The following is a 27091-nucleotide window of genomic DNA, read 5'->3' on the forward strand; positions in this document are numbered from 1 at the left end:
GGCGGAAGAAAGCTGCCTGGGAGCCGGAGGCTGAGGGCTGCAGTGGGACTCCGCGTCGGTGGAGGCTCTGAAGTTGAAACTCAGACCCATGTGGAGACAAACTCACACCTGCAGATTTTAGACACATTGAACATTAGAATCTTTACATACATACAACCCAGATTTATATTTAAATAGTGCAGTGCCCGTGCAAAATCTGTTTTTGTGTGTGTTTTTTAGTAATTGGTTTGGTGTGCTCATTGTGACTATTACACAGCAAAAGTTCAGTGACATTTTTATTTGTGTATGGTAGAAAGCAAATCCTGATACTGACATAATGGCATACAATAAATATGGAAAATTTGTCACCGGGATACAGAGCTTGAGTTCAGTAGGGTGACCACTGCAGGAAAGAAGCTTCCTCTGTACCTGCTGGTTCTGGTGCGGAGAGACCTGTAAAAAATAAAAAATAATGCATGACTCATTTACCAAAATCATAGTTTCTGTGAATTTTCAAACTTTCTGTGACACACACAGATTTGCCCAACTACTCTTCTTAAGACACTGCACTGACTTCCAATCATTTTAAAAGCCTAAAAAGAGTATTATCCCAAACATTAACCATGTAATACCTAATCCTAACCTTAACCTAACTTCAATTCAAAGTCTCAGAAATGAGGTTCTGCCTCATTTACGACCAGGTTTTGGTCTCTGTGAGGACTACTGGTCCTGTCAAGGGCAGTGTTTATAGGTAACAAATACAAGACAACTCACACAATGTTTGATTTCCATTACTTCAGAGGACATTACATTGACTCACATTCATTTCCTGGAGATTATTCTAACCTAAACCATAAATATTACCGGTCTAAACCTACTCCTAACCTTAACCTAACATCTCTTCACTTTAAAGTGTCATCATTTATGTTATGGGGACTATTTTGTCCCCATTAGGAAGACAAGTCCCCATAATGTGACTGCCTCAAACTCAATATGAAACGGTCAAGTAAAAAGAAATATGAGTGTTAAGATTTGATTATTTGAAAAAAGAAAGAAAGAAAAAAGATAGGAAGAGGTGTGTCTCATTAAACAAGAGTGATCCTGCACTGACTTTGCGCAACAATGCTCATATTGACGAGAGAGAAAAAAGAAAAAGAAAAGCGTTAAAATGTGATAAAAAAGAGGTGTGTCTCATACAGCAAGTGTAGCTCTACTAGCATACACTGATTCTGACCTATATACATTTCAGACTGTAAATATGAGCATTATAGTTGAATAGTTTCCAGGTCATGACCTACTGGTTGAAAATCAGTGTAGGACAGCAGAACTACATGTGCTGTAGGGGACACACCTTTTTAATCACATTTTTAATGATTCTCATATTATTTTAGGTATTTTTAATACATTTCATATTGTAAATATGAGCATTATAGCTCAATAGCTTCCAGGTTATTTAACCTGCTGGCTCAAAATCAGTGCAGGATCACACTTGTTCAATGAGACACACCTCTTTATTTATTTATTTTTTCAAAAAACGCTGCAGTAAGCTCGCCAAAATATTTGCCATAAAGTTGGCAATAATGGCGCACTTGAAATGTCGGAGCGTTTCCTTGACAACGCGAACACGAGAGACGGCTGGCCTGACCGCAGTCTGAGAAACCATGTTCTGCCTCATTAGGACCAGGTTTTGGTCTCAATAAGCACCACTGGTCCTGACAAGGTCGGTTTTTATGCCAAAAAAGTGTCCTAAAGCGGTGACAGATACAGTACACACGCGCACGTTAATAGGGCGCGCGCGCACACGCACACACATCCGCACACTTCGACACCAAAGTTTGCGCCATGGTTTGCACACGTTTCTGCCGTGAATCTGTTTCACATACAAATTAAATTATCTCACTTACCTGCTGCCGGTGAAGCTCTGAAGCTCTCGCACCTCCGTCACCTCCATCACCTCCGTCACCTCCATCACCTCCCGTCAGTCTGTCAGACCACAGCGCTTGTACTTCCGCATTAATTAAGGAAAAATTCCCGGGCTTTAAAAGTCATGTGACCAACTGTCATATGGCTAGTTAAATATCCTGCATTTCTGCCGAACAGGTGTGTGGAGGTAGGGTGAAATGAAATGCAGTATACGCAATTTCGTTTATGAACACATGATTATTGTGTGGGACTGCTTAAAACCTGATTCAATGTGTTTTTCCACATGTTTTTACAGCTGATTGGGATGCGCTATTTGCTTAAAGAGGCTGCTGTGAGCCTCAGAGGTCAGTTGTGGTGTTGGTTGCAGTGGAGGTAACACTTGCTGTGTTTTGCTGGCTTTATAAAAAACTGTTATTGTGGTTTACTTGTATTTTTCTCACCTGTGAATTGTATGCACCTTGGGGTTGGTAAATTAAAGTGCACCTACCAAAAAGCCAATATTTAGCAAGCTAACCTGCGATCTATCTAGCTAACTCGCTAGCAAAAACTTAACTTTATTTTACAGAAGTCAATCAGGAGATATACAATTAAATAACTTTATAGATTAAAATCTAACTGTAATATTGATTTGTTTACTCGGTTACATTGTAATATATTAAGCTAGCTTTCGAGCTCGCTATATATCTATCTTACTAGCTGGTTAAAAAAAACAATAAAAACTAATTATTTTACTAGAAGTCAGTCAGGAAATTTGCCGTTAACATTATAGATTAACTGATTTACTGAGGAGATACATTATAATATACTAGGCGAGCTTGCTATCTATCTAACCAGCTTGCTAAAACTTTGTCTTGGTACAAACAATTTATTTTACAGAAGAAGTCAGTCAGGAGATTACAATTAAATTACTTTATGGACTAAAATCTAACTGTGGAATGAAACTTATATTTCATTGTATTGTTTTTTCACAATTCCAATTACCTCTATATTTCAAAATCTAACTGTGTAGTTGATAGCGTTTTCATCCATACATTTTTCTAAATGTTCACTCCTACGTTGATTATTATTGCTGTAATTACATGTCAGTGCTACAATCTCCTGCATATTTCCCATGTGGCGTATGAGAACTAGATTTTTCTCTCCTCGCAACAGCGCGGCTGTTAGTGCACAGTGAAAACGTCTTCTCCAGCAGCTAATTCCCGTTTCTCTGTTCTGTCTTTGTCTTCACAGCCACGTTGGGGACCTTGGAGTTCAGTTTGACGTACGACCAGGAGAACAATGCACTACACTGCACCATTAACAAAGCCAAGGTGAGCCACTGTGCTGATTGTCCACTGATTTATTTGCTTTGTTGTTACTTTACGTTTGATTAAAAGAGACATTCTAGTTTAATTCCTTCCTTCGTGAACCCAGATAAATTGCACAATCTCTGTCAGGCTTTTGGTTTAGGCCATAGGAAACAACCTATTTGTGGTTTTCAATGAAGCTAAATGGATCCTACTTGTTTCTGTTACTGTATAAATATCTTTCGTAACCTCACAACAGGGCAACATGGAACAGATCAATACAAATCAATTAGCAGTTTTTCCAATATGCTTTTTAGAATCTATCAGATGATTGTCAAAAATTAACATTTTCCCTGTGATCTACACTCGAGTCTTCCTACGCATGCTGACAAAATAAAAAAGCAGTGGAATGGCAACTTAACACATCCCACAGTTCTGCGTGAGGGAGACATTTGCAGATATATCCATCTTGGAAAGCATAAAAGTATGTGTAAAACAGTAATAAATATGTGTTTTAAATTTGTCACGCCACAAAAAAATGTGTTTTCAACCACACGTCTAAATTTGAGCAGTTAAGAAATTATATAACCATAGTAAATTAGGTTTAGGAATTGGTGGAGAAAAAAGTAGCTCTAATTTAAAGTCATCCGAGTGACTTTTGTAAAATGGTCTTGCAAATGCAAATACTCGGTTGAATCCAACAGGGAACAATTTATTGACGCAATTTCAATTTGCAAGAGCATCAGAGATAAAAAGCTGAAATATTATCTATAACTTAGGACAAGATTAATGTTGCAGGGTGATTAAATACAGTTTAAATCCTTCAAAGCGTTAGATAAATCCACAAGGAACCAAATATCCCACATATTGTCGGTTTACAGCAATAACCAACATATCTGATTTTAATAAGAAGCCCATTTTTTATATAATTTACCACAAATATGAGTTTATGGGTGTCGTCCTCTGGTGATGCCCCTCTTTGTCAAGATGAAGTGGTGGTTCCGACAGTCACGGCTGCTGTCAGCAGCTCTAACTCTGCCCATCGATCTGCCTGAATGGCTGGTATGGAGAAGAGTGGGCATCACAGGAGCCAGTCTTGGCAGGAGAGTTGGACGACAGAGTAGGCATGAGGCCATAGATATACAGTATGTTGGTTATTTTCCATTTTCCACTCTGCCCCTGAAAGTCTGTTGCCTCGGCGAGCACGAGAAAAAAAAATAGATTTCTCTCAAATATTGTGGTGTATCATAATTTCTGTGATTAAATTTGTTTGCTAAAACACCTTGGTTTGCTGCCAGAGCTAAAGGTGTTTCAATAATAACTGTAACTGCGTATTCTCTGACTAATTATTTGCCTAATTAGATTTTATGGATCCTGCCGCTGAGAGAAAAGGGGAAAGTTTTCACTCGACTAGACAAACAAGAGGAAGCTTATTTTAAATTCTGTGGACTGAAATCAGTGCCTATTGTGCTGGTTTTATACTGTGCACAGACGCGAGCTCATGTAAATTCATGCAAACAGTAACCACTCATGTGTACAATGCTTATATTATCATAAACTTGTTGATATTCACAGAGACTGACAAAAGGTCAGACAACACAAGTAAAGGAAATAAGAAATGCTCAATTGTATAAAACTCTATTTATTAACAATATTGTGTCAAAGCGGAATGCAAATTACCTCAGTATTCAACTTCACTTTCTCAAATATAGTTAGGTGCACCGGCCATTTTCAACTGCTTTAGCTCACTCTTTAAACCAGCTGTCATATTTTTAATATTTAAAGCCGTTTCTTTTAGAGAATGAGACAGTGGAATGTGACACAAAACTTTGTAAATGCACTAGCTATAAGTATTAATGAGACATAGTGTTGTGACAGCTCCAAATGTGACAAAAAAAAGAAGATCTAACTAAAATTCTCCTCAACATATCAGGTTCTTGTCAAACAGACTTGTTCTGGAAAAGTATTTCACCCAAAAACAGACACTAAGTGCTGCTGCGCCGTCCAACGCTGCTTGGATCTAATGCAGTCGACCAAATGATTGCTGATAAAAGTAGCAATTAGAAAAAAAAGTTAGCTTTCTGTGCTTTTTATATAAACGTGTCTCTGAAGGTTCTCAGTCATCCAGGTGATTGTATCCGCAAGAAAACCCAAGCATGTCTAGCAGCCTATTATCTACACTCCCAGGGGTTATTTATAAAGCAATTTTCATTCAGATGTAGTACAATAACGATCATCATCAAGTCCATCACTGCAACACCCATTTTGACAACGCTGCTCCATGGAGATAATGATGTGAAATTGATGGCGGGCCACAGATGAACATTTCAGGGTCAGACATTAACTTCTATTTCACTTTTGCTAACATCACTCCATCTGTACTTCTGCTGTCTTCCAGAGCTGCTCGCTGCGCTAAGTTAATCAGCGGATGGCTCACATGACTGAAATAAGTCAATTTCAGCTCCTTGAAATAGGCTTTAATTGTTTTAAAAGGGCGTACATACATGTAGAGAGGCGGGGAGACCAGAATAGCTCGAAGCTAACGGCGCTTCCTCTTCATGGTCTTTGTCTTCAGTGGCTCTAAGAGTAGAATAGAAGAGTAGAATAAAAACACTCATCTTTTGACACTTGTGTTGTGCTCTCTCCACTGGCTTCCTATTCCTTTTTAGGATTGATTTTAAAATGTTATTGTTGGTTTTTAAAGCTCTTAACGGTTTGGAACCATCTACCTCTCGCAACTCCTTCTTCACACCCCATCCTGAGCTCTAAAGTCTAATAACAGGTTGCTTTTAGATCAGGCCTTTTCTGTAGCTGCCCCAAACTTTGGAACCATTTACGCATTGAAATTAAATCTGCCCCCACTAATGAATATTTTAAATCACTTTTAAACACCCTCCTCTTCTCCTTGGCCTTCACTTCACGTTGCTGTGCCTTTAACTCACTTTGATCGACCCTGGATGTTTTTAAATGTGCTCTAGAAATAAAGACTTGAAGAAATTGAACTGAAATACAGCCATTGTGACATCAAAATGGTAACACTGGAAAGTATTTAACCTCCCAGGTAAAAGCATTAATTAAATCATTGTCCATTGAAATCTCACTTTTAATTTGATTTAAACGATAATGAAATAGCAAAGGGGCAGCACTTTAGGATGACAAAGACAATCATTTATTGGGGAAACTCTGAGGTGACAATGGTGCCTCTTTATCTTGAATATGCAAAAATCCTCCCCTGACTCTGTGTGCTTCACAGTTTGTTCAAATTACATTGATTTTGTGTAGTTTGAAATCATTATGGAAATTTAGAGGGTTGCAGCAAATAGCTGCTCCACTAAAGCCCCTTTCATACTAAAATTAGCGGGTGCAAAATCCCAAATGAAGCTGCCAAAAATAAGGTATTTCCATTCCCAGTGGTTCAACTGCCATGTGGCATAAAAAACACACCTCTGCACGAATTGTGATGTCACGGATGTGCCAAAAAAAGAAAGCTGGAGAAAGAAAACAAAAACTCCGTAGCACTGAGTGATAATGTTTTGCTTCGTTTATTTTGATCTCTCTTTAATTGTTGAAATATGATCCAGTTGATCAAATAAATGATGCTGAGAGTAACATTAAGGCCAATCGCCAGAAAATGAACGCATGTTGTTGCGTCGCTCACAAAAATAGAGCAGACTGAGAAGAAATTTGCACGTTCACCTGGGAGTTACATTCAGACTGATGCCAACTGAAGCCAACGTTGTTTAAAAACAGCACAGTAGAGTAATTTGACCTGATTTTGAGCAAAATGACATTCCTGATAGTGAAAAACCTGTTCAACCTGTGATCAGTCTTGTACCAAGTAAAATAAAATATTACTTCATACATATTAATATTAAGTATAGTAAATATCATATATTTTGGGTATCAAAAATAATTTTCTGATGTAAAATTTATCAAAGTGAGGAGTTAAAGAGCCAGTGGTAGGGTGAGTTGTCTTTCAACTGGAAGGTTGTGGGTTGAATTCCTGCTACTGCTAGTCAATATGTTTCCTTGAGCAAGACACTTAACCCCATGTTGAAGTGTGTGAAAACTGTAGTGTAAAGCAGATCATCAAGACCAGAAAAGCTCTCTATAAATAATGGTTTTCTAGTTTTGTCTGGTATTACTTAGGGTTGCAAAAAGGTGGAATATCCCAGACAATTTTCCTTTACTTTAATGGGATTGGGAACTATAGTTTTGGGAATATTTCAAATTGGAAAAGGGACTTTTTGCCATATAAAATAATGTCAGTTTTATTAGCAAAATCATTAGTCTATAATACTAATACGAATTTGAACTATGGCATTGTCTCAGTGGCATTTCACTCCAGTAATAAACGAGTATAAAACAACCCCACCCTCCTTTTTGTGCCATTTCTAATCTCAGTAAATGACGAGTCTGCTACGTTCTTTATCCTCTTGTACCTCAGCTGATAAAATAATTCTCTGTTCCCTCCTGTTATAATATTACATGCATCTAAAAATCATAAAAACATGTCGGGCATCAGTAAAGATTATCGCACCTCACCACCACCACAAAACCCTCAAATTGTCCAAAGAGCTTGTCCCTGCAGGTGTGGAGAGATGCAGCTCAGTTTTACAGACATCTCATTTTATGCTCACTCTGGAAAAAAAACAACTGCTGGACACTTTTGCTCACTGACAATCAAGAATTACAATCATTCTCAGCGGCTCAGTCACACATGACTTTCCCAAATTAACAGGTCACAGCTGATGTGAGGCCTGTGTTACATCCTCCTGCTTCCAGATTTATCACTAATTGTGTTTTTTTGTCCTTGCTGCTTGTGTCTTATCTGTTTTGTCTGCACACAGCAAAACTGCACTAAAGTTAAAGATTTTCTGGTCCTGTTTACTCTGATAACGGCCAATCTGTCCGTCTGTACAACTTACCTGTGCAAAGAAAGACAACTCAGCAACTGCTGGACAGATCACAGTAATTATGTCCATGGTGGCGAACTGTGCAGTCTTACTAGGGTTTTAAAATTCAATATCAATCAATTAATCAATCACATTTAATTTATACACCATTTTTTGTGCAAAATGTTAATTTCAAAGTGCTTAACAAATAATTAAGTTTCACATTAAAGAGTTTTTTCTGGTATTACCTACTACCTAGGGGTTGCAAAGAGGTGGAAAATACCTGATATATTTCCAGAAACTCTTCCTGGGATTGGGAACTTTGTATTTCAAATTGGAAACTTTCCATGAGAATTAACGTGCATGTGTTTATGACAACACAGTTTCTTTAAATTATCCCTAATTTCCACTCATTGAATTACTTGGAAATTAAAAATGTTAACCCTAGAGTGTTATATACTTTTGTTACATTTTTCAGTTTTTGTTTTATTTTAATGTAGAAAATATATATACATATATATACATATAAATATACAAGAAAACATTATTTTAGAACATTATAGACCATTTAAGAACAGAACTCACCTGATTGATTTCTTCAACTTTCCACCAACTTTCTTTGAAATCCACATGCTTCTAACGTCTCTCGTAACAAATGTCTGCAGAAGTTACTGTTCTTTGCACTAATTCCAGTAATTGCAGTAATTCCCAATAATTCCCATCAAAATTAGGAATATTTCCCAAATTCCTGAACTAAAATTCTCATAGAAAATCTTATAGTATCATATATTATGGTTTATTCTAGACACTAGTAGTGCTCGTCTTGGTGAACATTGCTCAACTGACGCAATTGCAAGACTTAAAGTCATCCTCAAACAATATCCACAAAGTAAAATACCTGTGGGATGAAACCGGGTCAGTAAACAAAAACCCACTCAAATTTATTTGCAGTGTTTTTGTTTTTTTTATTTGTTGCTAGATCTTCATCCGCTTCATGTGGTAAAAAACACAAACTGACAAATGTATCATCGGGGACATAATATTTGGAGGAGAGTGAATGTGGCTGAAGCTCCCGAGGACGTTTGTGCGTTCTGGGAAACGTCGGCGTTGCCAAAACAATGTCCTCATGGTTTCAGCTCGACACAGAGATCCAAGTTCTGCAGTCTGTTTGCTGCAGTTTCTGCAAAATGTCTTCACTGGTTATTCATCCGTTACTGTAGACACTCACGCGAGGCTGATGAGAGAGTTGTTAGTGTAATTAGTTCATTACATTTACTGGTCCTTTTTCGTCCTGGGGTTCATTGGACATGCAATTTAGTAATCTATCAATAATTGATTAATCGAGTCAATTTTGTCAGGCCTACATGATTTAATCTATAGTATATACTTTGTTTTTATTGGTCAAGGTGTCACATTTTGGTTGTAAATATTGATTAAAAGTCAGACAGATGCTTCCCTCCCTCATAGTTTCAGTAAAATTTTATGTTGTTTCTTTGTTTCGTTGTACTGTGACATGGATGTCAATATTTGCCGCTCTCTACGTGTAGTCGTATACCTCGCTTAGTAAAACATGAAAAAAAAACATGAAAAAAACTCTCCTCCCTCTGTAGACAAACAATCTTTCAATCTTATCAGAGAATCAGATTCTGTTTCACTATTTAATTGCTGATCCAAGAGCTGTTTATTCAGCACCGCCTACGTGACAGCCCACCTCAACACTCACTAACGCTGCAGCCTTTCTTTCTTTCAGTCTCTGCCGTCTCCTGCAGACGGCCAGGACACCCACACTCATGTGTAGGAACACATAAACACATAAACACATAAACACAAACACACAATGGCTTGGCTCCTTGATTCTGCTCATTGTTTCTTTTAATTATCTTTAGTCGCCCTGCTTTTGCAGAAAAGGCAGCTTTTTTTGTTTAAATGAAAACAAAAACATATAATTCACCGTATATATACTTTGTCACTGGTTAAGTCTGACAGACGTTGATTCAGATGTGTTTGAATCACAAGAGCTTAGCACTCACAAATTGATGGAGAATTAATTAGAAGAAAATACCTATTTGCGGTTCCCAAAATAAGGCTTGGAGCACTTTAGGAGGGCACAGGACACTTTGATTTGTACAAACAATTAAAATAAAATAGTAGTTACAGTAGTGCAGTCTGCGTGATATACAGTAGTAGTTGGATGTTAAGGTCCAAGGTATTACATTTATGAAGGTTTATTGGCAGAAATATTTACCCTGCATGTATAAATATCATTTGGTTTATGAAGTATGTACAATTTTTTTACAAGTTTGCTGTTTCCGTACTGTTTCCGTACTAATCCCTTTTTAGGGAAATTCTTTCTCTGCATTTAACCCATCCTAGAATTCGGAGCAGTGGGCAGCCACAGTGAGCGGCGCCTGGGGAGCAATGGGGGTTGGGTACCTTGCTCAGGGGTACCCCAGCCCTTTTTGACCTGATGGGGACTTGAAACGGCGACCCTCCGGTTACAAGCTCGGTTCAATTGTAAATCGAATGTCGATGGACATATCAGTCATGACACCATGCAGACAGTCAATATGGGAATTCAAAAATTTAATGAGTTATCATGATAAAAAAAACCAATGATCCTCAACTAAAAGAAAAGATTGAAAATCAATTTAAATGGAGGATTTGGAGAACCGTGGCACTCGAAGCTGACACTTATTTACTAATGCAATTTCCACATAGCTATAACCAGCAATTTAAAAAAAAAAACCCTGCTCTGATTGTGTTGAGTGAAGCATGTGCTTCACATTTACTGTGTGCAGTTTGTATTGATCCAGTGATTTTGAACAGTATTGCAGCAATTGGCTCATCCATATAACTGTGTCACAACAATAGAAAAACACAGGAAAATTCTCACAACAACAAAATAATTCTGTTTCGTGAATCCACTGAAGTTGTGAGGGAATGTAAATTTTAGTGAGAACCGGTTAATCACTGTTTATTCAGCATTACAGAAAAGCTTGTGACATGTTTGTATCAGTCTGGGTAAAACGAGTTCCAGAGTCTCTTCCACTGTCATTTCTGTTTTTCAGCAGCTGGTGAATATGGTTTATGGAGTTTATGCATCACTCATTTTAATTAACATTCTGAGACTCAAACTTGGCGATAAGAAGATGTCTCTTGTTAAGTACAGAGCTTAAGTCAGGAGGCAATTAGCCTAGCATAGCATAAAACAAAGTGACGGCTGAGTGTAACTTCACAAAATACTCTCATGCACGTCTGAAGCTCACTAATTAACATTTTAGATTTGTCTTGTTTGCTTTGCATGTGCACAACACTGTTTCTCTGTCTCTTGTCTTGTTTTCTTTGCATGCTAATTTAACACCTTTATTCTTGTTTCTTTCCAATTCCACCTCATTTTCTTGCATGCTCTCGTTCATCTCTGTGTTTTTGTTTGCTGGGGGGAAAAAAAACAGCTTCCTGTGCCCAGATACAAGAAGGTAAGACGCTGAGATGAGATCAAATCCCGACCAGTCCCTGTTTTTCAATACTTATCAATACGCCTTTCCATTATACAGTTCTAGCTCTACTCGACTTGGCTCTGCTCATTTTGGTATCAGTCACATTGTTTTCCATCACTTTATAGTGGGCGGAGTCATCGTGACTTTGGTTTTCTACGCGACAGTAACACACAAACTAGTGACTTGTAAAGCTGTTGTTTTGGGTGAAACTGAATCACTAGAATCAGTTGATTAAAAATGTTTTGTTCACAGAAACGTTCAGTACTTCCTGCATAACCGGGGCACAGATTCCGTCTGACACAGTCACTGAACTGAAATACCACTGAACGTGGTCATGATTTGGCTCACGATTGCCGGTTTTCAGCAGTGCTGTCAATAAATACACCAGACTCTGTTAAATATTTTATTTAGATTTTTGATTTTTCCTTTGCTAAAAGTTGGGAGATTAACGCATGTTTTTTAGTTTTTAAGTCTTAATTATAGTAGTCTAATTATATATAGTCTTTAATTAAGGCGCTCTAAAGTAAACAGCTGCTGACAGTTTCACCCACTGGGCATCACTACTTCATGTCTCCTCATGGCGGCGCTGCTAAGGAGTTTACAGCGGGATAATGGAGGAGAAAGCTACGTGAAAAGATGCTCCATCCACGTTCAATATATAGACTTAAGTTGTTTCCTTCAGTGAGACAGATGTATCGCTGTATGATTGTCTCGCAATATATTGTTCATCAAAGAATCGCTGTATTGCGATATTAGTGGTATCGTAGACCATGCATCACGTATTGTATTGTATTGCGAGCTACACTGTGATTCCCACCCCAACTCATGACTCTTCCAGTGACCAATCAGTGACTGGCAATCTGTTGACGTCACATTTTAGTATCAGCTCAGCTCGCTTGGAAGCTCGCCAGAGCAGGTACTAAAAAATAACCCACCAGGGACCAGGTACTAACATTGAGGGAAATTCAGAAACAATGAGCCGAGCCGTGCTAGAACTGTATAATGGAAAAGCCTCATTAGTCTGATCCAGCTAGTGTTCAAACCCAGTGACCCTTGATCCAAACCGTCCCTTAGCTCCTCTGAGATCCCTCACATTTTCCCCCCTCGTGTTGTGAATAAATGTTTTCCTTCTAATAATAACAGTTTCCTGTTTCGTTCCGTTCGTCTCTGGTTACACATTAGTGTAAATAATCACTCACCAAGAGTGAGTCCACTCATTAAAAGTGAACACTTTGATAACACGTAGTGACGGGAGCATATTACGAGGCGACGTGGTGATTGACTGCCTCAAAGGTCAAGCACTTTAACGATTAATTAAACCTAAACTCCGTCTTTTTAGACGCGAGGTACAGTTACACAACATAAATCAAGGTTGCTCGGGGTGGTTACTGTTAATTAGGGCCTGTAATTTATGGATTTCAGTGAACGCACGTTCCCTGAAAATGCATTTGTGAGAAAGTCTTTCATGAATACACCAGTTTTCGGGTTAAGCAGTTTGTTTTTCAGCAAAATATAATTATTACTTGTTATTGTATTTTATCAAACTGGCAAAAACAATATTTTCTTAATTTGGTTGCATTTTTAAAAACTTGCAGTGCATTACGTATCTCGAGGGTTGGGAATTGTTTGAATTTGACCAACACTGAGTCACATACTACTTATCAATTCCAGTTCTAGTCGATTAAAATTTAAATAACCCATTTGGCAGTCCGTTCATTCACTGCACAACATTTACATAAGACACCTTCTGGCAAGTGTTCTGTCCTTGCAGACATATTAAGTCTTGAAAAATAAGAAAGAAACATTCAGTAGGAACCATTTAAAAACTCAAAATTCAACTTTATCTCACTTCTACATGGTTCTTGGCACAGGTGATTTGATTCTACTTTGGTTCGATTGTATTTTGATGGTGTTTTCATTGTGATAGCTCAGGTTAAATTACATTGGTTTTATATTAAAAGGTTGATTGTTTTTCACTGGCATGAAACGATAAATCTCAATGGAAAAAATTGTATATGCTGCAGGTAATTTTATTCCAATGCTTCCTTGTCAAATTCAAATTGCCTCAATATAAAAACACTGCACAAATGCCTTTTTATAGCATAGTGTTAATGAATAATCAATAAACGCATAATTTAACAGTAAATGATGTAAGATGTGACGGATACATTTGTTTTGCTTTTCTTGTGCCAGATGCCTCATTACTGCATAATAGCAGATGGCCTTCCGTGCAATATGTGCAACACTATTTTTAACTGTGCAATATGTTTTTTTTTATGTTTATATGTGCAGTTTGTGTGAGTCATAAATTATTTTCGCCATGTGGACGGTGAAATATGGCTACGATAAACCCAGATTCTTTAAAATCGATCTTAAAAGAGCATAGGGATAGGACAATGTCAGAGAAGTTATTTTTCTTGTCTTCCATTTTACAGCAAAGTAGCTTTAACCCCCAAAATACACTGATCTGCACAGCTCCGCCAAGTTACACTGCTTATGTCTCATGTCATGTGAAATTAAGTGAAATATGGGTTATCGTTAATATTTCAAAATTCCACGTAACATAGACACACGTCACAAGACACACACACACAGAAAAAGAGTTTTCATTAAATTCTGGAAAACAGCATTCCACAAACTGTAAACTGAGCAGGCAAAAATTACAATTGTTATAAACTTAATGAGAAATAAACAATGAATACCCTGCTTAATTATCCAGAAATACATTATGCCAAGTCCGACTCCTTTAAATTAAGACTACTTTACACACTCGCTTGCGTTAACTTTGAAATAAATAATGAAAATAAGGGAAATACAATGAGAATGCACGGCTCGGTCCAAATGTCACGATTCTCCGCTTCTGTCAGTTTGCGTCAGTATTTCACTGAAGTGAAGAAGTGTTCTGCTGCTTTTTTTTAAATGAAAATGGTCCAAGTCTTTGTGACAACTTGCAATCCTCATAACCTTGGCCCTTTTTTCGTTTTCCTTGAGAGTGATTACAAGTCACCTTGTAATAGCTGTATAAATGGCGGCTTAAACCTTGACGGCTATAACCCCAAATCCGTAGTGTTTTCCCACCGAATCAATATTGCGTTATCAATGACGTGGTTAGCATTGACACTCATGAATCCCGGCGTGACCCCTGCGACCCCGCACTCCCGCCCTCCCACCCGTGCTCCCTTCTTAAGCGTCTCGATCATCAGCGTTGACATTTATTGGTGATGGATGGGAGAACATCTGCCAGCTTTCAACATCACCACAGGATCACGTCAAGTAGCCTTGACCCCGAGCACCTCGGGCCGATCCCACGTGGCCCCGGCAGCGTTAACCTCTTCTTAAACGCGACTGTGGGTCAGCTCCCACGAGGACGAGATCGATGCCCCGACTCATCCATCCCGTTATCTGCTGCTGCCGGTGATTGATGCTTCCTCCACCTGCGGGTTAGCGGCCCGGTCAGATATGGTAATGAAGACGTATGCATTGGCTGATGAAGCGGCTGATGCTGCTGTGGAAAACAGAAAGAGAAGCAGCTGTGTGATGATGAAGGGGCTCGCAAAATAAACACTAACAGTATTTGCACAAAATATATACTGCCTGCCCTGAGGCTTCATACAGGTACATTGATAAGATTAAGACTCTTTATTGATTTTTATGTGAGGTAATAATGAAGAAAGTAAAGCAAACAAACTGAAGTAAACTAAGCTGTATAAATATTAATTAACATTTTTCAGCTCATTAATATATATTTATAAGCACTTTTGGTGCTCTGCTCTTAACTGCTCCCCCTCAGCCACTTGAGATTTTAATCACGTAAAATACACCTCTAATGAAATGTATGCCTTCTCAAATCTACAATATTTTTCAGCTTTAAAATGACGTTTCTTATTTGCTTACACTCCTGCACCGGTGTCCATAGAGAAAAGCAGTGTTTTTAGGTTGTTGGATAACAGGAGCTGCTGCTCTACGGCTGACACTTTTGGCAACTTTGTGTCACTAAGATAAACCCGAACAACAGATATAAAACACCAAAGGCAAAATATAATACGTTTAAAGTAATGGATCGGGTGGATGAACAACTCCTGCGTGCTGTCATGAACAATTGCTGGTTTTCTCTATGGACTTTGGTGCAGGGAGAGCGAGAGAGAGCAACACTAACTAACTAACGACATAAACATTTGTAGAAGCAAGTATTACAGGCCAATTGTGAGTTTGTTGATTGCATGAGGTGAAGTTACACAACATTTCTAGCTGTAGTTTGTATATTATGAGTTATATATTATAAATATTTAATCAATTCCTAGCTGTATTTACCGTTTTTCTTCAGTATAATGAGCTAGTGGGTGGAAATCAAACACAAAACATTAAGATCTTTATATGATTTGGTTTTACTTCAGATATCGTGAATAAATCTTCTTTTTTGCACTTTAAATATTGAATTAAAAAGTGTTTTACTGTATTCAGGTCAACACAACGTGACCACACTTTGCTAAGCCCCCGGAAACCCGTTCACTTCCGAGCTGAAAAGTTCATCAGTCTGCAACAAAGGCCGCTCAACTTCATTTCACAGCATTTAGGCCGTTATTCGAAGGAAGCTATTATGAATGAATGTGTGCACGGTGGGAGGTTGTATGGATACACTGATGCATGTTACCCATCTGCCTTTCGCCGTGGTCATTTTTCCTCCAGCCCCCCCGGTAATTATGATCAACCGAGTATTCACAGGCAGCCCGTGCAATCAGGCAGCATGACGCAGCTGTCTGTTTCATCCTGATCTAACCCTTCATAATGTGCCACCGCTTAAATGACAGATCAGGTGGTCCACGCTGGCAACAATAGAGGTAGATGAGGACAGCACATTAACCTCTCCAATCAGCCCTCATGGTGTTGTCTCAATAACTCTGTGTGGAAAACACAGTCAAAGTATGGACGGGAAATGAAAGAAGAAAAATGCAACATTTGAACACTCAAGAGTGCAGCTCAGGAAAATCACATCACTGAGTTATAATTTTCAGAGGCATGTTAAGCTTCAAGCTGCTTTATTCAATCTGTTGCTTGCAGTGTTTTGATTTCAGATCAAGTGCATTGTAAATAGCTGCATATTTCATGTGTTTTCTCCACCTACGAGCAAAGAGGAAAATAAGAAACAAGATTGAGGAGAAAGGGTCACGGCTGCTGCAGAGATTGGGGTTGCAGAGGGAGCTTTGTCACCTGATATTCGCAGGCCACTTCAGACTCCCACTCCTGCCCAAGAAATGGATGCTAAGCGGTAGTTCCCTTCAGTGAGGCGGCAAAGCTTCCATTTCTTAAAGCCATTTCTTGTTATTTACTTCTTATTACTGTAATCTGGTGAAAACAGAGGCAACATTAATGAGGGGATATTAACTTCAGAGTTGGCTGGAGGAGACGGCGGGTTTACAAAACACAGGGCTGTGACACTAGAGATCAGGTCCCACATCCCCACATCCAGGATGTGCAGCTTAGGCACTGATGTGGTCCAGTCATTACGCCTCAAGTCAGAGTTGAGCCTTAAATCCCCGGTGTTTGAGGCTGAAACCAAATCGAGTCAAAGTCAAGTCCCCATGAATTGACTCCAAAGCTTAGGCGCAGAAAACCCCCAAAGCCTCGTTTTCACCAACGGCACAGTGCAGTTCAGCTCTCCACAGAGCCATTTGGAATGGTACACCCCCCGATCTGGCTTTTCCAAAGCAGGTTGTGCATGCACTATACCTGGATTTCATCGCTGTTTACACAGCTGAGTCAGCAACATAAAAAGCGGGAAGTCATATCAGCGTGACACAGTGTAGCTCGCCAATAAATTCCACAAAGAATTACAACGTGACACAGTAAACAAAGGACAACAATAGCGGACGTTCAGGAGTCTGTGGTCCCTCGTCTTTGCGTTTGGCTGTTTATCACAAGCTTTGTTTAAGAGAATTCTCTGTCCACCAATCAATGGACTGCAGTGTATCCTGCGTCAAAAAATAAAGATCACCGAGAACTAAAAACTCTAAAAGGTTTATACTGTAAGTGAATATTCCACAGTACAGTCTGATATTTACATGGAATTTACCAGTCATTTGCAGCTTGCCACGAAAAAAGCAAACAGTATCTTCAGCTATTTAATTTATTTGATCAAACTAGATATACTTTCAAAGAGAGAGGATTTAACTTTCGGGAAAAACAACCCACTGACAGCTGCTGTGAGCAGACTTCTCACTTAAATTTACAGAACATACACAACTAGAGAGCGTTAATAAATCTAATCCTTCTGAAGTGAGCGTTTACTGACGGAAGATTTATTCGACTCTCCCCAAATAAACTCACAGACTTCCAGAGGAAGTTATTTTTTCCACTTTAAGTTTCTTCACTTTTGATTTACAACCTTCAATGCAGATAGTGAAGGATTGACTGTTGCCATCAACACTATATTTTTGCTTCAAGCATAAATAAAAGCAGCAGTCAAGGAAATGAGAAATAATTTGCTCAGACAGGATGTGGAGCGGCTTTAAAGAGCCCAGTTCTTCATAATTGTGGCTGAAACGACTAGATTTGTTTAGTTTTCCATCTTTTTGATCCATTAGGAGATGGAGAATAATTAAAATAATCGCCCCGGGCTTCTCCCTTTTGGATGATGTCCATATTTCAGCAATGTTAAATCTCTGTTATTTGGCAGATGAGAAGTAAAAAACCTTTTGTATTAAGAGATTAAAAAGCAAGTGAGCATTTATATTATTATTATTTACCCTGTATATTAATATACTGTAAATGGTTCATAAGTCCAGAGGTTTTACTGTGTGTTCCTTACTTTTAAGTGAACAAGATAAAGTAAAGGTAATTTGATACTTATTTAATATTTGCTGTACTAAACACAAATTAAAGGTTAAATCTGACAAAGATCTTTTTGTACTAACGGTTACAACGATTACGATGCAAAAGTTTAGAAGAAAAACCTACAGAACATTTTATATTCACTGTTTTTTTCCCCTCTAATTTTGAACAAATAAACATAAACAGAATCATCACCTTTTCTAAAACCTCCTACTTTTCACTTCACTTCCCCCTTATTTACAGAATAATACCGTTTATGTTCCATCAACACTGACACACACACACACTCACTATCACACTTACACTCTCATCCTCAGCCATGTTTGTTGTGTTTCACGTTCTATTCGGGCAGACTAAATAGCTGCGAAAGAAAGAAAGAAAAAGAAAGAAAGGAATTAACAAATGAATAAATGACAGACTGACCAAAGGAAAAAATTGAACGAATGAATAAATGATAGATTGACTAAAGAAATAGATAAGAGAGAGAAAGAAAAAAACAAATGAATGAGCAATTGTACGAGAGCGACAGACCAACCGATGAAAAAAGAATAACATGACAAACGAATGGGATAACTGCTGACTAACAGACCAAAGAAAGAAAGGATGGAAGTAATTAACGAATGAAGAAACAAACAAATTAAGGAGACAAACAGACTGAAGAACAAAAGAAAGACAGACAGAAAGAAAGAAAGAAATTATGAACTAATGGGACAGACTGAATAAATGACGAGAGAAAGAGAGTATGGAAGGAGGGATGAACGATTGAACGAATAAATAAATGAAAGAAGAGCGAGACTAACCAAAGAAATAAATCAGAGTGAGAAAGAAAGAAAGCAAAAGTAAATTGGCAATTATATGAAAGGGAAAGAAAGAAAGAACAGACTAACTCTAGAATGAAATAACGAAGAAACAGAAGAAGAAACAAATGAACCAAAGGGAAAAAAAGAATAACAAGTGGTCATTTATCATCCATCCATCCATCTGCTCAGGTTGTGGTGGCAGCAGATCAGGAAGCGTATTCCAGTCGTTCTTCATCCTCCTCTCTCTTCTTCTTCCTCCCAGCTCTTCTGGGAGAATCCTGAGGCTTTTCCTGGCCAGATTACATTTATAATCTTCTCTCTGACATGTTCTGGGTTTAACCCGGCGCCTCTAACCATGTTCACGTGTCCAGAAACTCCTCGTAGTGGAATTTTCTTTCCTCGGGCATCACAAACAGGCGCTGGAATCACTTTAACAGACTCCTCTCCAGCCTCTGTACTCTGATATCAGAGCTTCAAACCACCGAGGCTAAACTCAGCTACGCTGTGGAGGAAAACTCATTTCAGCCCCTGCTGCCTGCTCTGCTATCTCCTTCTTCTTGAGGTCATTACCCACAGCTCATGACCATTTGGTCGACTGGTAAATCGAGATTATGCCTCCTGGTTCACTTTTCACCTCGGCGGTTCAATACAGTGTTTGCTTTTCTGTCGATGCGGCATCAAATCCACCTGTCAATCACCCGCACTGGTGAACGGTTACTCAAGAAAAAGATGCTGAGATAATTAAAAGTGTTTATTTGGGGCAGAATCTTCAATGTCAACCCTTTAGTCCTCCACATGAGGGTCATGGGGCTACTGGAACCAATCCCAGCTGACGTGCCAAAAGCGGGGGCACATTAGGACAGGAGCCAGTCCATCGCAGGGCAAACAATTTAGTCCGAATTAACCTCTGCATGTTTTTTGACTGTTTGGAACCCGGAGAAAACTTACGCTCACACAGGGAGAACATGCAAACTCCAAACAGAAGGCCCCTTGTTTGTGAACCCAGGACTTTTTGCTGCAAGGCAGCTGCGCGAACCACTATTCTACCATGTGACTTCTGCAAAAACTGTTTCATAAAATTAAGATTGTGACTGTGTTTGTGTTTTGTTTTAGCAAATGTTCCTGAATAATTCACTTTCATTACTAGAAAACTCTCTTTGCTCAGGGAACCCTTTAAAAAGAAGATTTTTGAGCTTAAAGTGTTTATGGCAATAGATGAATAAGTGAAATATGTGCAACAACAACCCCTAGTGTTTAAAATGAGTACTGCAATGTAGCGTGGTTGCCAAAGTATCCAGGATGCGGAAATGCGGAGCTGCACTTATACCCGTTGTTACATTCACATCCAAATGCATAACCGTCCCACTATCTGTTTTATTTTCATAAATGTTAAAAGTATTTTCTTAATTTCTGCATGTGAGCAACAAACTAAGATTCAAAGTGAAAGTGTGTTTGCTATAAGCAGCTGCAGAGAAAACAAACAATACATTTTCAAGTTTTTATTGACAGTGATTCATATCCTTGTTATTAAAGTGGAGTCTTTTTTTTAATCATGCTGATTCATGAATACTTCCCTCTGTTTCTTCTCCAGGGCCTCAAGCCGATGGACCACAACGGGCTTTCGGACCCTTACGTCAAGTTACATCTTCTGCCTGGTGCCAGCAAGGTACGATCAGTAATAAATCTGTGTGTTTTTTCTGTGTATTCCATATTAGGGTTGCAACTAACGATTATTTTCATAATCAATTAATCTGCAGACTATTTTCTCGATTAATCGAGTAATCGTTTAGTCCATAAAATGTCAGAAAATGTTGATCGGTGTTTGTCAAACCTGGAAACAATGACATTCTCAAATGTCTTGTTTCGTCCAAAAGCCAAAAATTATTCAGTTTTAATGATTTCTTTCTTATATGGAGCAAGGAAACCAGAAGATAAACGAGCTGAGAAATCAGAAAACCTCTTTAATTCCTTAAAAACACTCAAAACAATTAGTTGAAGATTGACGAGTAATCGATTAATAATCAATTAATCGAGGAATTGTTTCATTCCTATTTCATATAAAAGACAAATTGGTTAATTTGCTCTGCTTAGTGTTAGTTTCCTAGCTTTTCTGACACTTCTTTCAATCATCATTGGGAGTAATGTTAGCATCAGGCTCATGTCTATCCTTTCCTGCTGACTCATTGTTCTCTAAAGTGGCTGTAGATTCAGGGCCAGACTGTGGAAAACACTCCAAAACTGCTTGGTTTTGTTTCATTTCACCTTGGATTAACATTTATGACTGGGATACATTAGCATGCTCTGCTCGTAAAGTGCAGCGGTCAAGCGTGTTGACCACGGCCCCCGTCGCATAAAAATAAAAGATACACACACTCAAAGCGGCATCAGTTGCCAGATCACCAGTGCAATTACCGACAAAAACAGAGTGCATATATTCATTGAATTAGTTTTCTGATGAAAATGACCTCTGTCCCCACCTTTTATTAGGGAAAAAGGAAATGCAAGATTTGTCAAAAAGCTGTTATGTGTTAAAAGGTTATATGGGAAACCCGACCCTTTTGTAGTGCGTATACGGTGTTTACCTACGTATCATAGCGTAGATCAGTGGTTCTCAAACTTTTTATACCAAGTACCATCGGAACAAATATTAACTATTAAAATATCACATATACTTCAGACACTGGTGTAGTTACATTAGATTAAGTAAAAGATAATGTTACTCTAATTGTTATTATTTAATTTATTGTTATTATTTTGTTATTTGCGATCACATACCCTGATATAATCAGTAGAACAGTATTTCTGATTTTCCTCCAAACACCACCAGAGGAAACTTGCATACCACAGTTTGAGAAACCCAGGTGTAGATTACACCTGTGGTGTAGACTGGGTTGCTGCTCCCTGTCTGTTGCCGTTTGTGTCCATTATTGTCCTTTTGGTTTTTCAAGAAACCAAACCATTTTATTTTTGCTCTGCTGAATCTTATTTCATGATTCATGGAGCAGAACCGTGTTGACGTGTCAGCGCGCTGGACTTAATCAGTGTAAACAACATTGACAGAGTGACCCAAAGTAACTGCTTTGCTGTGATGTGCCTCACTTTGAGAACTTGTCGTCTTATAATGATGCTGTGAGCATTTTCTCCTCCTCCTCTTCTTCAAGTGAATGCACTTAAATGAGATTTAACTTATGTTCTGTTGCATTAAAAACCACTGCAGGTCTCTGTGCGTTTCAGCCATCTCTCCATAACTCATACATATAATTAAAAATGGAAACCTATCCGACTCATAGGAGACAGGGAATTCTGTGATTTGCTCTGACAGCAGGCCTCGAAGTTAATTTATTCCTTTCATTAAAGTTTTCATATCTAATATGGATCCTGTGAATGAGAGCATAGGACAAAAGCAGCTTACTGGAAGCTGAAGCTGTGTTATCATCATCCACCTGACTCATATCTACCTTTTCTTTTTTTACAAGACCTCTTCAAACTCATCTCGTTTGTTCTTTGGATTTGAACGTGGCGATTGTACTTCATGTCTGCTCTTGCCACAGAACTTCATCTCTGACTTCAGACCCATATTTTATGTATGTATAGCTCTCTCCCTGGCTGTTAAATGGTAATGAATAACTTTGTAACTGTGTGGTTCACTCTTTTCTGTTAAATAAGATCCAGATATGAGTCTGCTGACACAAGCTGGTAAAGAATTTAACATTTCAGCAGGGATAGAATAACTTTGACTCATCCTCTGGCTAAGATGAATGGCTGAATCAAAAGACTGATGGATGATGGATGAACAGATGTTTCCTCCACCCAAACACTTTGTTTCCTACCTCCTCGAGTCTTCTAGCGCTCCATGCTCAAAAAGAAAAACTTCTATGTGATTGATAGAGATGCTACTGCAGTATAGAAGCAGCCATGACAGTGATAATAATTGTGTGAAGTCATCTGACAATGGTTTAACCCTTAAGAGTTCCTTTAATATCCTGATGAAAAATGTCACCTTCCCAATAGCTGCTGTAAAAATATTATATATACATTTTTTTTCCACTTGAAATTAGTCAATCTTTTAAAGTACTTCAGCCTGAAATATACATATCAAATATGAATAATATTTTTTGGGATTTTATCCCCTTTTATATATTTATATATATATATATATATATATATAAACTACAATCATTTCCATAAAACACATTTCAAGGAGAATTTGATTGTAATTATTACTCGGCCCTGAGATGGATCAGTGATTGGCAGAAATCTTCATTTTGATGAATTGTTGTTTCTTTTTGCAGTGTCAGATTTTTAAAAAAAACTAGTGGCAAAAAAGCCATGGTGGATCAGTGGTAGGGGGAGTTGTCTGTCAACTGGAAGCTTGTGGGTTCAATTCCTGGCTCTACAACTCTACTTCTTCTGATTTGATTTGGTAGTAATGAGTAACAAATATAGAGGAAATGTAGTGGTGTAAAGGGTACTAGAAATATAAATAACAAAGTAAAGTACAGATATGTGCACTTAAGTACAGTAACAAAGTATTAGTACTTTGTTACATTACAACATTGCGCACTACAGCTTTAAATCACATGTCCTTCCGGTCTGAACTCAAGCAGGTTGTCTTGGCCATGACTGCATGCTGAAGTACACGCAGTTGAATAGGTGTACCTAATAAAGTGGCTGGTGAGTACATATTATGCAGTCAAGTGTCATACTACTTAACTTGCACACACACACACACGCTAATGGCGCTTTGTTGAAACACATGTTTTCCTCGCATTTTTAAAATGGACTAATTAGACACGGGTTGTGATTAATACCAAGTGAATGTGTAATTAGCCATTCAGCGAGCGACGAAGCCCAGGCCTGATGGTGGCAACGAAACAGTAGCATAATAATTGTCACACAACAAGTGGAATAGGCCAATAAAACAACAGCCTGTCCGCGGCTGGTTTGTTTTATTGGCCATCGCCTCCCTTTTAATCACTGCGGTTAAAGATGAAATCTGCCAAGTGTGGATATCATCTGTGATAATATCCTTCCAACACGTTTGGCCCAGAGCGGGATTTGTCAACAAGTAGCAGCCAGATTGCTGTGAATCTTCATCATCACACCCTGAGGAAGATTCGGATGATTCAATCCTCGCTGCAAAACAAGTGCATTTACACTGAAAGATGACACTTTACACTGTAAAAATAAATACATAAATAAAAAGGACTGTAAAATTTGTTATGCATGTGCAACATTTTCCTACTTAATAAAATGAATTTGTTGCTGTGACTTGAGGTTAAAAATTCTCCAGGGAACCATTCAAAGTAAATGAGGCACAACTACATCAGTAATGATTCATCTTCTTATTTGTTCTAAATGGAAATGTTAATTAAGATAATTACTTTGTGGCCCTCGTTGTAATAACACTTAAAGTATTGTTTGTGATCATGGAAACGGTCATTATTCTGCAATAAAACCAGAGCCACGCGTCTGCTCACCTCCTGTTTTTCTTCACTCCACGCACAAAAAGTAAAGTTAATCGGGTAATACTGCGAGATCCTTGTTTGGTGACAGAAACAGATTGAGAGCAAAATGGCATTACAGCAAAATTAAAAACATAAAGTCACTGAATTTAAACAAGGACAGGTGCACTTGTAAATCCTGTCCATAAAATTGCCACAAAAACAGCCAGAATATCTGCTGTCACTAATCTTCTCAATTTCAGACTAACCTCTGCTTCATAAATGTTTATATTTGCTCCACAAGGAACACAATACGTTCAGTACTAGTACTAAATGTTGGTTTTGATTTCAACTGTGAGCTCCAGAACCAAACAATATGAAAATATTTCCTGTGAGACTTCTTTGAATTGCTGCATTGATTGACAAATTCATCTATATACTCTATGCGCGCTTTAGTTTTCTCTCACTGCCAATTACTTTAACCAGAGTTCCTTGTGACCACATGTAAATTTCCAGGGGTTGATATAACAGCAGTCGGTTTAAGTCAAATGCTTTAATGTAAAAATTAGTGAAATAATGCTCTCCATGAGGACATGTTGCCTCCTGCTTCGGGATATATGGCCTCACAGGAGCCATATTGCATATTCCTGACTATAAACTAACATGCTGTCACCTTGCTCCCCCCCAGCTCTGATATTTTCTCAGCTTGCCCTCAAAATAATCATTAGACTCGGTCTGAGAGCCTCATTAAGAGCCACTGAGGAGGTCATGAGTTCTGCTCGCTCTCTAATCAGAAGTGAAGTTTCACGCTCGGCTGCAAAGACAGATCATGGTTTCATCTCCACCGAGGCCACAATCAAGCACAACGAGACGCCTGTAATTATTCCACATTAGACGTTTGACAGGGTTTAAATACTGTAAAAAATGATGACATGACCGCCACATACTAATGCAGTGAGTCTGACTAATTTGACAAACATTCTGTACAGGGGCTATTCAAATGACATGTGCCCTAAAAATACTGTTAGTTATAATTCTTAAATTTTTTAAAACATATAAATCAAAGCCTATCCCAGTTTGACAGTCAGGACAAAATGCTCCTTGATAACCTTGTTTGAATGGAAGCACTGGTCTGAAAGAGCAACTGAACGACAAATTTAATAGATAGAAATACTAGTAGTCCAAGTTTATATTGCATAATTGTAGAATGAATGACCCTGAGGTTTCTGTGCAGTATCTTAAACCGTGTATCCACCAAGTGGAAATGTTCGGTTTGGTACAGCACAGTCCATTTTTTGGCATTTCCATTAGGAATAGTACCAAAATAAGCAGCCCCAACTGTTTCATTTATGGGGTACCAGAGTAAAATGGTACGGTCAGTTCGGAGCTAGACTGGCTCCACCCACAACAGTCAGCTGATTGGGCGACAGAAAAACGTCACTCCCTTGTGATTGATGTAAATATCTCATGCATGCACGTATCTCGCAGCCTACCATGTAAAGGTACTATTCCCAACCATCCTTGTAGGCGTCCTCCATCTTGAACCTGGGAGCTCCCGTCCATACTTGGTGAAGTTCCATGCACACCCTCTCAGCCAGTCTTATTTTGTATGTAGAAGAAGTGATTATTTCAACCTCCATATAAAGCCGGTCAAGTTAATGATTCTACAAGACGTGTTGTTATTCAAATCATGTTACTGGACTTCCTCTCTCCGACGTCATTCACCTCCTCGTGTCCCTCAGGTGTGAGAGCTTTTTCAAACTGAAGCTCGTTAGAGAGCTGATTCCACAGCTGTGTGTTCAGTAAGTGAAAGAAAGTGAGGCTTTTTGGTCTCTGTGATGGAAATGACTTGTGACACCAGTTGCTCTTTTGTCGCACTGACCTCAGCGTGTGAGCAGGTGGCGGTGAACGATTTCCTCTGTAAAGCCTGTTGATCACACGTACAGAAGAGGAAACTCTCAAAATTTCTACTGAATTACTGCTCCTCTCTTTAAGGGCCCGTACAGACTGGATCAAGTTAAGAAGAATCTGCCAAAGGTTTTTATCATATTGGGTTTTTATCCACATAGAAGTGGAACCTTGTGTTTTTCGTGTACACAACCAATATGCATATTTGGAAAAATACCAACTTTATAGTCGTCATTTTGTTCTTGTGTTTGGAGTTTGTTTACAGTGCGCAAGCTCTACGTCTTCTCTGTTGTTGTTGCGTTACAGCACTCCATAAGGCCTGGCATACATACTACATCCTTCAGAGTGTGTGTGAAGACACAAATGATGCCATGTTTTCTGAAAACGAAAGTTCTGTTTCTGTGTAGCCTGAGCACTGCATTGACCACGTCATCCATCTATAAATGCAAGGAACGTCTGTCTATCTGTCTTGTAATCAAATAATTGTCCAACAGGTCACTTTAATGGCTTCAAACTTGACAGAACACCTAC

The 27091-nt window shown here is 38.5% G+C and overlaps 1 protein-coding gene across 2 annotated transcripts in view; it reads left to right on the forward strand.

The window, feature by feature from the left end:
* doc2b (double C2-like domains, beta) overlaps nt 1–27091 on the forward strand; it is a 127580-nt gene that overhangs the window by 66044 nt on the left and 34445 nt on the right. Inside the window, exons 2-4 of one of the 2 annotated variants that reach the window (XM_058628170.1) lie at nt 3133–3212; nt 11536–11559; nt 20800–20874. In XM_058628170.1, the coding sequence (XP_058484153.1) occupies nt 3133–3212; nt 11536–11559; nt 20800–20874 (179 nt within the window). The remainder of the gene's footprint in view (nt 1–3132; nt 3213–11535; nt 11560–20799; nt 20875–27091) is intronic. The other variant, XM_058628171.1, reaches the window with a different exon arrangement.

The sequence above is a fragment of the Solea solea genome, chromosome 4 (genome assembly GCF_958295425.1).
Source record: "Solea solea chromosome 4, fSolSol10.1, whole genome shotgun sequence".
NCBI lineage: Eukaryota > Metazoa > Chordata > Actinopteri > Pleuronectiformes > Soleidae > Solea > Solea solea.